Here is a 12,954-nt window from a genome sequence, read left to right as displayed (position 1 = left end):
TGGAATAGAGAGTTTGGTGGAAGTACTATGTAACTAAAATTGACTTTGTTTAAAAGCCAAAACTATGTCATAGTTAGTGCTTATAATTGTTTCAAAATTATACAACTTTATTTAATTCTATTCAATGCATTTTCTCATAGAAATGGAATAGCAAACTCCTACTCAATAGCAAACAATCAAATCAAGTATGTAAGCTTCTTCCTCTTAGACACTGCCCCCAAAATGGAAAAGTTATAAAGGTAGTTATAAATTAGTTATAAATCCTGAAGCTTACACGCTTTTCCACTGAGAAGGTAAATTCTTACTCCCCCCGGAAAGTAAAATATTAGACCCCACACAGTGAAGGGGAAGGGGGGACTAGAGGTTTGATATGAAAAGAAAAAATGATGATAAAGCAGAGCAGAATAAGCCAAAGGAAGCATGCTTGGTCTCAGCACAATTTTCTTTAGCATCCTAAAATCAACGACATCATGCAGCCCATGATCTCTGCTTACTCTTCTGAAAACCATTTAGAGGATTTTCAAAATGTAAGAATTCTAGTTGTGCTTCCAAATGCCAAATTAACATACAGGACCTTCCACTCCTAAAGGAAAACAGCACAGTAGCACACCAGAAGCTAGAGAATGCTTTTCGTCATGCAAAGCCGGAACTGATGAGTGTGACCCCAACGGGGTTTATCTAAAATTCCCAAGCACAACAGGCGAAGGGGTCAAAGTTTTCTATGTCAGAGATACATAAATAAAGCCATATGCAGCAACCGTTCCTTATGTTATCATGGATTATACAGCATCCTAGTCCCCCTTTTGTTCAGATATATACAATCTCTCTTTTAAAGAAGGAACTGAAAATGGGAAAAATAAAAATGAGGGAAACTCTAACACTAATATCTACCTCCAGTTCTCCAGCTCTAATCATTATTGCTCTCATTTTCAAAATGTCAGTATTGCCAAGGATACACTGCATTGTTCAGGAAGTGAGAAGAACATGTATGTGCATAATTACGTGCTAACGGTGGTTTACTGAATTATTCTGGGAGTATAGAGTACACGATGTACATAAATGTACACAAATACACATAATGCTAAATACAAATATGTGCAACACTAATTGTACACAAATATGTGTAACACTAAAGAGTTAAATGTTTGACACAGTGAAGATACAAGATCATGTACACTTATTTACACATAAAATGTGTACATTATGATTTTTACTAATAACCTAAAATATTCTTACTGACAGCTTTCTTAAAGCTTATCAAAGTAAAAAGAAAAGGTAAAATATGTTATGAATAATTAGGGCATTCCTTCAAAAGCATAAGTTCTCTTAAAAACCAGACCTCAAAAATAGAATAAACAGTAATGGGATAGAATAAAATAGTTTATTATAATTGAGATTTAGATGACACTGAGTTTCTTACAGTAATTTACCACATCATACATCCAAAGAATGTAAAGAAAATGCATTCTAAACACAAAGGAGAAACATATCTTAGTGTTTGTTTATAAGTTACAGAAAACAGTATTCCATATTTTTCAGTCCTTGAATGTGTAACTGCTTACAGTGGCCACTTGTACATAAATCATTTTCTAGAATCTTCCTAAGTTTGCAGAACTGAGGAGCAAACTTGGCAATAATCTTTTAATAAGATGTACTTCTAATATTAAGTTAAAGACAGCTTAACATCATTCGTATTTTTCTATTTATAATTTAAATCTATTTACTAACATAAAAATTCAGCAGCCAAATACAGGTGAAACATATGATTTTAAAAGATCTAAAAGGTTTATCAAAAAATAATTGATACAGAATTATTAATAATACAACAAAGATATGAATATATATTGAAAAGTTTAGTAATATGGGCCTTGATTAAAATTAATATATATGTGACCTGTCTTAACTTGGCATCAAAAAGCAAAGCAAAAACAAATGCAAAACTTTCTTTTAGGAACTTTTATATGTTCAGGGCTACTTGACAGTATTGAGAGAAAATAGGCTAGTGTATTTATTTCCACATCTTGCAAAGCTAAAGATGATGTGCAGATAATGATATCACAGAGTAGACACAAGTAGAATTTGCTTTTTAATTTGTTTTGTCCATCATGCTCTCATTTCAGAACCAAAATCACAATTAAATTAACCCTCAAATAGGTGTTAGGATGCATTAAGTAATTAAAATGGGCATTACAAAGACTAAAGTCATTTCAAAAAATATGCAGTATGTTTAAATTCCATGTAGTGCCTGTAATGTAAAAACATTCTATGCAAGTGAGACTACAGATATCCTGCACGTACATGTACGCACTTAGTTAATATGAAGCCACAAATTCATATGTTGCCCTTGTGCATAGCTCAGAGAAAAAAAGCTAAAACTAGATTAGTAATGCTTAATCCCTGTGCACATGAAGTGTATCATGTAATAGAGAAATTAGATTCCACAAACTAACTTCTCCCATATATTTTACACTATTTAGAAACGTATCTGATGTTCCACATGATACACATAGAAATTGAAATAGCAATTCACAAGAATTCACAAAAAGCCATATTGTAGAATTCAATCAGGAAGCACATGTTATATTACGAATGTTCATTGATTTGTAAGTTTTATACATTCTGTCCAAATTCTACAAGTAAAAACAGCTCTGAAATCCTTTTGATCTTTCTTTTTCTACAGCTAATATATTTTCAGTGTTTAAATAGCAGTTGTGGTCTTATCTATTGTCTTAAACAGTACTGGATTCATTCCTGGTTACTATAACACTCAATTTAATAACGAATAATATTAATGTTTTTTTCAAGTGTGGGACATATAGAATAGGTAATATAAATATGTTTAGTATTCTTTATGATACTATCCTACCCACTATCAGGAATACAAAGTAACTAATAGATAAAGCTATTATTAATGCAAACAAAAGAACCATGCTCCCATGAAAAAGAAACAAAGAAATGGAACATAAACAGTAGTTACTTATATATTTCCTCCTAACACTGTCTAGTATAGAAGACAAATAGCTAATGATAAATCATTTGTTTATTCGTGTTAAATAAATTTAACATGTACATTAACTTCTGACTTACTTAAAAGTATATGAAATATTTTCCAGAACCTATTTGACTGTGTCAATTACCCTAGATACCAAAGTTGTTGTATTGTGTTGCTTGATGAAATAGGACATAGAGCAACCCTCAAAACCAGTATTACAAGCCTGGCAAATAGCATCACATTTGGGTGACGCACAGAATCCATCACCCTAGGGAAAAACGCATTGGGTCATAGTACAGAGTCTTTACATGTTCCATATTATTTCCACATAACGTTTTGAGATGGCAGAATTGTAAACTATACAGTGGTAGCCCATAAAATGACATACTCACAAACAGTCCTGTCCCTTAACTGCTCCTCTCAACAGAAATGTGACTTTTAAAAAATGAGCTCAGATGCATTTCTTAAAATACACTGAAAGGTGGCATTTTGATTTATAGATTTTTTCCTTTAAAAAAATCTTAGTAAATTCAGAGCAGATATAAGTATTATGATAACATTTGATTCATTATGTTTAAACGCCATACTCATTTCTAACTTTTAGACTTCATAATGTAGGTTATGTAACTCCTTAAAAGTTTCACGTTTCAAGCATAGAGTTAATAGTTTAGCATCCTAAATTTCACCATCAAGATGTGTCTAAGTAATATCTGTCTACACACATGCCATATATAAAATACATCTATTATAACATGCACATATATTGGCATTAATTCAAACATAGAAAAACTATCGTAGATACTTCAAGCATTTCCAGGCAATTACACTGCTAGAACTCCTCTCATATTACAGGTATCCTATGACTAGCTACTAAAAGATTACACAAATCAAAACGTGTTACCTTTGTTCAAATAATACTGCTGTTCATTATAAAACAGAAAATGTTATCCTTAATCTCTCAGGAACCAAGATAGAGGTGGATTCATTGAGCAGAGATGGTTCAGAATGGTTTGAAGCAAAACCGAAACATATTGTTTAAGTAAACCTTAAGGGGAGGGGAGCATATGCGCAATCGATGGATTTTTTTTTTTTTTTTTTTTTTGGTATCATCTTCCACAAAGCCTCCCACCAACCCCTCCCCACCACTTACCAGTAAACAATCTGCTGATATTGAGGGACTGCAGCTCTAAACACCTCCTTTTGCCTTCTTTCCTTCTTGCTAAACTATTACTTTTCCCTCAGTTTTGAAGTAACAAACAACATCCATTAAATAAAAATTTATTGACAGACGTAGCCATAACATGAAATAGATGTTTGAAAACTTTGTAATAAATAAAATTAATCTAGACTTACTCCGAGAAACTTTCACTATGCTGTTGTGAACAACATATAGATTAAGTTCCTGAAGTTTTCCTAACAAATCTTTAACTAAAGGAGCCATGAGCAAAACAGGAATGTCTATTATTTGAACTAGAGTCTATGACTTTCACAAGAAAAACTGAGAAACATATTAAGTAAATCAAAACTGTCAAGTTTCTAAGCAGAGAACATTTCAATGCCATGAATACGCGGAATGCTTTTTATGATCATTATAAATGCCTATACTACTCCTTGTGTGACACTTAATTTTCACTATGTATTATTCCTTAAATGAGCTCTAGGTAAGGAAGGAAAACAAAATCTATCAGGAACAATTTGGGTTAAAAGCAAAGTCCAGGTCAAGTAACCGTAAGATTTAAACCTCAGGAACAATTCACAAAAGAAATGTCCAGACAGTACTTAGTTCTGACCCATCAAATGGGGCGAAGGGCCCCATTTCTGGGTGGAGTATCTTTCCTCAAGGAAGGGAATACTAACACAAATCTTTTTGCCCCCTAAAAAGATTTTCCTACTTGCCAGCTTCTGAAGTTGCCCTGATGTCAATCAACATCACCAAGATGTCTCCTAACTGAAGAAAGCTCTGTTTGCCTGTGCAAAGTCAGAAAGAAAGAAATGACTATTTAATAATTTAAAAAAAAAAGGACAGAAAAGAAACTAAAAATATTTCTTGATAATTAGGGTAAAAGATTATCTAAAATTGTAAGAAAAAAAGAGCTGCCCATAGAAATGCACTGACCCTTAAAATTAGTGTTTTCAATTTAAAAATATATTTTTGTAAAGTTTCACCTGTGCACGTAAAAATGATTAACATCACAAGTAAACTTCCACATTTTAGGCTCTTTCTAACAGGTGTCACATTCTTTATATAAACACATTCTTTGACCTCTGGCCATTGATAACCCTAATTAATTAATCTCAGTTGAAACAAAAACAGAGTTTTTTCTAAATAAGAAAGAAATAATGCAACGCAAATACCCACCCTCCGCAAAACCCAAAAACTGTTTAAGTTACGGTAACCTGAAATGCACCAGCCATCACAAAGAGCAATTGGAGAAATCCAGCAGTGCTCAGCAGGAAAGATTTTTAATAACAGATTGAAAAACAAGAATAAAAATAACTGCATCAACAGAGCCTTTCTTCCTCAGGCCACAAGCCCGTTCTTACTTGAACTTTTTTTTTTTTTTTTAAATGGCATTTTGGCCACTAAAACCAATCCAGAACATTATTAAAAGTTAAAAGCTACCAATTACTTCTGTCTGTTCTTTTAAAGCAAAGTTTGGCATTACGTCAGTTGGTTTAAAGAAAACAAGAAAGAGAGAAAGAGTAGGAGAGAAAGTTTCCTGCTTGTATAAACTAAACCACCAGGGAAGGTGTCTAGCCACTTGTAAAGTATTTACTGCAGGTTTTTAAAAAGCTAGAAACATTTTAAAAATTAAAAGTTTTTTTTATTATTATTATTGTTAGTGAAATACACTTAAGAACGACAAGTGTATCCTAATGTCTTCTTTGGGGTGTCCTAATGTTATTTGTATTTCAGTTATAGCTTGGAATCAGAAAATGACTTCAAATGATGCTACAAATTTGAAGTACCTAGATAATTTCACCTTTAGTTTTGCTATTCGGATTTGTGCTCTTGGAAAAAGAAAAAAAAAAGTAGGATAGCAAAAAGTAGACCGCTACGATAATAGCTACTATATACTGCAGGAACCAGTCAAGTTTCTTCACCTAACTAATGTTTAACAATTCAAATGGTTTTCACCTGTAGATCCTACTGCCACTTCAGAGATTCCTTGAGCTCAAAGATCTCTTTCTAACCAAAGTCAAGTTCTACATTATTATGTCCATCAAAAAAGCAAACTTAAGGCCAAATTCAGTTCTCAGGAATAGGAGAATCACTGAGCACTACAATAGCTCAAAAAGTGATCGTAATAATAAAACTGAAAATATTATTTATAAAGGTCATCAATAATTAATAGAATATTTTATACAAACAAATGACGTTGGCTCTACTTACATTGGAGGATACATTTTAAAAAATGGTTATTTCCTCTGCAGCACTATTTGCTATTGAACAACGGTATAAAACCAGACTTGGTATTTTAGCATATTTACTTTAATCCACTGGTTACACTTTTCAGGAGACAAATTATTTTTAAAATTACACTACAACAAACCTCTGCGTTAATTTTTTAATGTAAGTAATTGCAAAGCATGTTAGTCTTTTCTATACACGACAAGTACTCTTAAATAATTAGATTAAATGTCTACTTGGCAAAGGCTAGAGAAGAGCATCTTTATATCTAAGGGGAACTAAAAAAATCCATAAATCATAACTATTATAATAACAAAGAATTCACTTATTTTTGTATAATAACAAAAGATAAATGTCATTTTCATATAGATAAGCCATCAAAGTAAAGCCAAGTCTACATATGTTGTCATTAATTTCTCAAAACTTCAACAAATAGTAAAATAAGGATTATAAATGAGTATACAAGACTCAGAATTAGTTATCAATGGTATTAGTGGTTATCATCAGCAAAAGAGGGAGAAAAAGAAACCTATTACCTGAAAGCTTGACCTAGCAAGGATGAACAACAAAAAACGAGCCCATAAATCTTGCCTTTTTTTATCAAATTGATTGTAACTTGTGAGCGTCAATATTTGGGACAGAACTGTCTGAGTTTATAGTTTTCTATGCCTGCTAAAAACAGATGCAGACTACCACACTAGCTGTCCTGCGGAAACTAAATTAAGGAAAGGCAAATACCAAGTGGAAAGTTGTCAGCCTGTTGAATGAATGGCTTCATTTTACACACCAGAGAAATCTCAATAAGAATATGTTTTAATGTAAGCCAGTCGTTTTATTTTAAGTTCATCCCTCATTATAAAAATAATTTTTCCTTTAAATCAATTATAGCCACCTGCCCATAACTTTTTTAAAGTCTACTTTGTTTCATACACAGTAGCATAGTGGTACATTAGCGCTGCTCTCAAAAGAAGAACTGAAGTTAAAATAGAATTATTTTACAACATTTGTGTTATGAAACATATTTAAAGTCCAGTTATCAGTATTTATTCCAATTTCAAATGTGAAATGAAGTTCTAGCTCAGAAACAATTTGCTGTAAGTCCTCTGAAAACTTTCAGTAATGTTTATTTACTTCAACAAAGAAGGCAAGACAAGAGTTTGTAAAAATCTACACTCTTTGCTTTCTTAATAAAAATGTACAGATCATTAATCACATATTGTGGTTTGTATCTCTGTACATACATATACATCTAATAATAGTAGTGATAATGGAATTATCACTGAAATACTAGAATCGTAAAAGCTGCTTTTCTACAGATGCATTCATTTCCCTGTTCTAAAGGTTTTCCTTATGAATGAAGATTTCCTTATAGGAAAGATCCATATGATGTAAATCAGAATAAACTCAGGAGTGGTAGGTTACTTAAATAAAACTGAAAATATGCTAGTAGTATGTGTAACTCATTTAGGATTAGCACACTGATTCAGATCCTAACCTGGTTTTCGAACATGTATGCAGAAAGCTTTATAAAATCATTTAAAATATTAATGATCAAAATCCTAAACTCTAAACTCAGCTCAGACTTCACAGCTACTATGAGATTCTTCTCCTTCCTTTAATGTTACCTTTAAGAAACAAAGGACAAAACTTAAATTGTAGTACAGACACTTACAGCATCTAGAATTCAAAGGAGTGGCAAACTTTGGGTTAGTAACTTGCTACATTCCACCACTTATTCAAAAAGTGTCAAACTTAGCTATTATGTGTGTAAAAGCAGTCTACACATATATATCCTAACATCTAACATACAAATCAGGAAGCCATAAACATCAGCTCGCCGGTATAAATAATGCTTTGCCAACAGAGTACTAAGAAAGCTTCTGAAGGCCTCACATTCAGAGAAATCAAGTTATAACGTTGGCATTAAGACTCTATTTCCCCCTCAGGAGTTTTATTTTCATGTTATTAACAGCCAGAAATAATCGTCAAACTTTAGATGTTAGTAGCCCTGTATATTAAAACTGAACCCAGAGATGTTTTTATTCAAAGGCATAGCTTTAAAAGGGTGTTATGAAATCCAAGGAGAGAGAAACTCAAGAGTTTATTTGACTTGTTAAGATTAAGCACATCATTAATAAACTTTCACTTAAAGGTAAAAAAAAAAAATCCTCAAAATGTTGGTATCATTTCCAGACTGTCCTGTCAGCATCATAACTTACAGGAAACGCTTCATCTTCCCATACAAACCCTGTATTTATTCACAACCCTGGCATACTTGGGGAAAGAAAAAAAAAAGCCCACACGATTTTAGATCCTGTTTGCTTTTTTACGTTAACTGGTGGAATATCTGAGAGAGCCTTCTAAGCAAATGAGCGGCATGTAAAACTTCACAACAGTGAGTTCAGAAACTTTCATTCTCATTTTGTCCACGTCAAGAACTGGCTGCCCGCATGACTTTCCTTTGCTGTCCCTTGCATTTTTAACTCTGGCAGCCTTTTCTAAATGATCAACTTTTTCTAAAACCAGCAGGAAAGTAACATGATGCCAGCAAGATCCATAGGTTTTAGCTTCAGAGCTGGAGGACTTTGAAGAATTGTTGGAAGGCTCCTATTTTATTTTTGCTTTGAACAATCAAGTTTTAGCCAACAACCAGGCCTAGAGTTATCATTTCTTTGTAATTTTGTCTCAAGCCCTATCTGTATTTTTCTTTTGTACTTATTATCTCTCCCAGACCCTTTCCTGTTCACCTGGTGCATTTACAAAAGTTCAATGAAGGTACAAAAGTTCAATGAATAGGCCTAACTTGACTCAGATTTAACTTCTCCGCTGAGCTTCTCACTTCACTTACCTCGCTTAAACTCTAGCCGTGATTTTCCAAAATGGGATAAGAATGAATATTCTATCATAATTTAGAGTCATCATTAAGATCCATGGCTTACTCAAGAACTTTCAAAGCATCAGTTCTGAGGCCTAAAAAGATAGAGGGAAGTAAAGCAGGTCCTAAAATTTAGTAAGTCCAAGATTCCCTCTGAAACCCACCAGTCCTTCTCACCCTCTAACTTAAATTGCTTTAGAGTCCTGGGGCCATAAAACAGTTACTGACTTCCCTGCGGAAAGGGGGAAACACCACCATCTCAGACAGGTACTAACAGAAAAGCTTTCCCAGCCACAAAAACAGCTCTGCACTTCAAACAGCTCCCACCTCCGCCTCACCCTCAAATTATTCATGGGGTCCTATTATTCTGGAGTTATTTGGAGGGACAGGGGTGTTTGCCTTTGCTATTCAAAGATGCGTTTCTCTAGATCCCAAACAGGAACTAGACAGAAGGCAAAAGCGTCTGTCCGCCTGGATGTCCCACTGCTGTCAGGCATTTAATCACCGGCCAGTGTCCCCTGACCCGCGCGACACATGGCGCATCAACCGCACCGCAGAGGAAGTCTGCCCTTTCCTCAGCCCCTACGGAAGCGCCCTGGCTGCAAGGCCCTGCCACATGGTACCGACAGGGCACAGACCCCTCGGCCAAGCTGTCCTGGGCCGCTCTGAGGTGGGTGCACCAAGGGATGCAACACCCGCCTTCTCCAGCCCAGCTGGGCCTTTAAGGGAAAAAAGTTTGAAGCCTGCCTTTGCAAACTCTTCAAAGCCAAAGGCAGTCCTGTGCTCTTTCCCCACTTTGGGGACCACACGGACTCCCCTCTCAGAGACCCTCCCGACCCTCCCGAGTTCGCCCAACTTACTACTCTGCATGCTGGTGGCCAGTCTGCGCCCCGCTTGTCAGGAGCCCCCAGAAAACTTGCAGTGGCGGCGGCGGCGGCGGCGGCCCCTCGGGTCCAACCACCTCCAGCTCCTCCGCTGCGCCCGGTAGGAGAGAATTAAAATCAGCCAGAAAGAGACAGCGAGGGGGAGTGGGGCCGTGAGGGGGAGGGGGCACCGGCCTGAAACTTCTTTTTTTGGCAAATAGGGATTTGTTTTTCCTCCTCCCCGGCGGCTGAACTTGACCCTGCTGACTCCAGGGGCTACTGCAGTTTGAAGTCGTTGGTTTCCAAGGCTCGGATGCCTCAGATTCACAAAAAGGAGGAGAGGAAGGGGGAAAAGGGAGCAGAAGAGAAGAAAGAAAGAGAGAAATCACACGCGCAAAAAGGAAGAAAGAAAATGCATGTGAAACCCGAGAAGCCTGCGCTTGGCTTTCTGCACACTCTCCCTCGGCTTTTTTTTTTTTTTTTTTTTTTTTTTTCAAAGAAAGTCACTTTTAATTCCCAGGGCTCCCCGCTCGCGATCGCCCACATTTTGCGCACACACGAGCGGGCGCTGCACTCGCGTCGCGGCGCTCCGGGCCCGGCCAAGGGGAGCCCGCGCCCCCTGCGCCCCCCTCGCCCCCCGGCCCCGCGGCCCGCCCGGGCCTCCCCTCCTTACCTGTTGATTAATCGTCAAGAACACCCTCCGCAGCCCGAAAGATGGTGGCGCGGCGGCCAAAGCCATGAACCGTCTTCTGTTGTTTGCAGAGTTGATCTTGGATTATTTTGGGGGGGGGAGAAAAAGGTCTTTCCTGCCTCCCCCCCTTCCTCTCCCTCCCCCACTTATTTAAAAAAAAAGAGAGAGAGAGAAAAAGAGAGAGAGAAAGAGAAAGGAAATAGAGCAAGGATGTGCCCGGTGCCGGGTGGGAGAGGGGAGGGGGTGTTGTTTTTTGTTTAAAAAAAAAAAAGAAAAGAAAAGAAATAGGAAGGCGAGAGAGCGATCGAGAGGACGCGAGGTCTGGAGAAACGAGCAGCACCAAAAAAGAGGACGCTAGAGATTGCAGTGAGATCGGGTCTTTATCAGAAATGTTATCGCTTGTCAGGACCTCAGTCTCCGCGCATTACGTCAGTTTCAAGACACCAACACTATTAATATCAAAGGAGCCTTCGCGGAGGAAAGCGCCACCCCAGACCGAGCTCTCCCTTAAAGAGACAGCGCGCGTCCCCGCGCCGCCGCCGCCGCCCCGCCCGGCTCCGAGCACCCGCCGCCGCCGCCCGCCGGGACCGGCCCCGGCCGCGGCGAGCCGGCTGCGCGAGAACTTCGCCCGAGTCGGAGCGCCGCAAATGAGAGCGGCGCGGTGCAGCGACCCGGCTACCTTCCCGCCCCGCCTCTCCCCCTCCTCCCTCCCCCACCTCCCGTCTGCGAACGTGCGGGCTGGAAAAGGAGGAAAAATCCGAACGCGTTAGAAAGACTGTGATAAAGACGAGGACTTACCTTGGGGGAGTGGGGGGCAGGTGGGGGGCCGTGCGTGACCGCCCCCCCGACGTTCCCCAGGCACTCAGAGATGCTCACGGAAACAATCACAAGAACTCTCAAAGTCCTTTTACCTTTTCCGTGGCTACTTTCCCTTCCCTCTCCCAATTAAAGGACGCAGGATGTGTGTCTGTGCGTGTGCGCCCCCTCCCCCGCCCTTTATCTGTGGCAAGAAGTCTTAGGACACCTAGTTGGTGATCAGCATTTCCCGTGCTTTTCATGGCAAGAAGGCTTGAGGAGAACAACTTGAACTCTATCCTGAGTTGGAGAAGTGCGGACTGGGGTTGCTATGGTTTTCTGAGCTAAAGAGAAGCCAGAAACTCAATGGGTGCTTTAAGGGGGTACCACAAAATAGACAAAATGGGAACATTTTTCAAATGCCTCAAGATTAATACATGCAGTTTGGGGTTTTAGTAGCAGATAAGGAACTCTGAATTAAGCATGACATTCTTTTTTACCTACTTTACATCTCCATATACTCTCATTAAGAGAAATTGCCTCAACATAAAGTTCACTGGATTGAGCTTTTTTTTTTTTTTTTTTTTTTGACTTCTAAAGATCAACAATGCATAAAACATTACCATGACAGGATTCAAAGTATAGTAGGTGTTAAAAACTAAGTAAACATTTCTTGGGCGTTTGGACTTCATTTTCTTCAGTTGGGTGACTTTAAGTGGCATGTTTTTCCTCTGCTGAAAGTCAGTTTAAAGTAATTTTGTACTAAAAGGAGAAACATCTTTCCTTTTCCAAACTACAAAATGATTAAAATTAGAGTTTTAGAGAGGTACAATCATGAACCTGAGAGCCGAAGATGAAGTAATTTCCTCCAAAATATTTTTCACTTAATGATTCTTGCATCTTTTTAGTGAAAAGATGGGTATATTTTCCAAACATACTATTATCAGAAGTAAAAAAGCCAATCACAGTAAAAAATTAAAACTGAAGCAGGTGCTTTTAGAGCCTTACTCATTTTTCTCTATGGTCTTTATTTAATATACCTAGTCAAGCAGATACGTGATTTTTTTGTAGCACATTTATTCCAGAAGTATTTTGGTACCGTTTCCCATACACTCTTTATGAGTAGAAAAGCAATAATTCTTTTGCAACAGAGAAACTAGTCAGGTGAAAAAGTCGTCAAAATACAGTTTCACAATGAAGCAAACAATATATTCCCTAAAGGAGAGAGAAGACAATGAACCTCATATGCTTGGAGTTATTCATATGTTATCATCCATTGAAATTAATTTGGGAACAGAGTTAGATTTATATATAGTCCTGCATGCA

The 12,954-nt window shown here is 37.5% G+C and overlaps 1 protein-coding gene across 13 annotated transcripts in view; it reads right to left on the bottom strand.

Moving 5' to 3' along the window:
• Window positions 1-11,913, bottom strand: part of TRPS1 (transcriptional repressor GATA binding 1) — a 254,214-nt gene extending 242,301 nt beyond the window's left edge. For 6 of the 13 annotated variants that reach the window (XM_035277199.3, XM_054246303.2, XM_035277207.3 and 3 more), the window contains exon 1: window positions 10,816-10,919. Coding sequence is in view for 1 of the 13 variants with exons in the window: in XM_078353279.1 (XP_078209405.1) it covers window positions 10,140-10,149 (10 nt within the window). In the remaining 12 variants the exon portion in view is untranslated. Of the gene's footprint in view, window positions 1-9,252; window positions 9,375-10,139; window positions 10,283-10,815; window positions 10,920-11,631 lie in introns of those variants that run through there. The other 7 variants (XM_035277198.3, XM_078353278.1, XM_078353276.1 and 4 more) reach the window with 6 other exon arrangements.
• Window positions 11,914-12,954: the final 1,041 nt, after the last annotated feature.

This window comes from Callithrix jacchus, chromosome 16, assembly GCF_049354715.1.
Source record: "Callithrix jacchus isolate 240 chromosome 16, calJac240_pri, whole genome shotgun sequence".
Lineage (NCBI taxonomy): Eukaryota > Metazoa > Chordata > Mammalia > Primates > Cebidae > Callithrix > Callithrix jacchus.
This window is presented reverse-complemented; position numbering and strand designations above follow the sequence as displayed.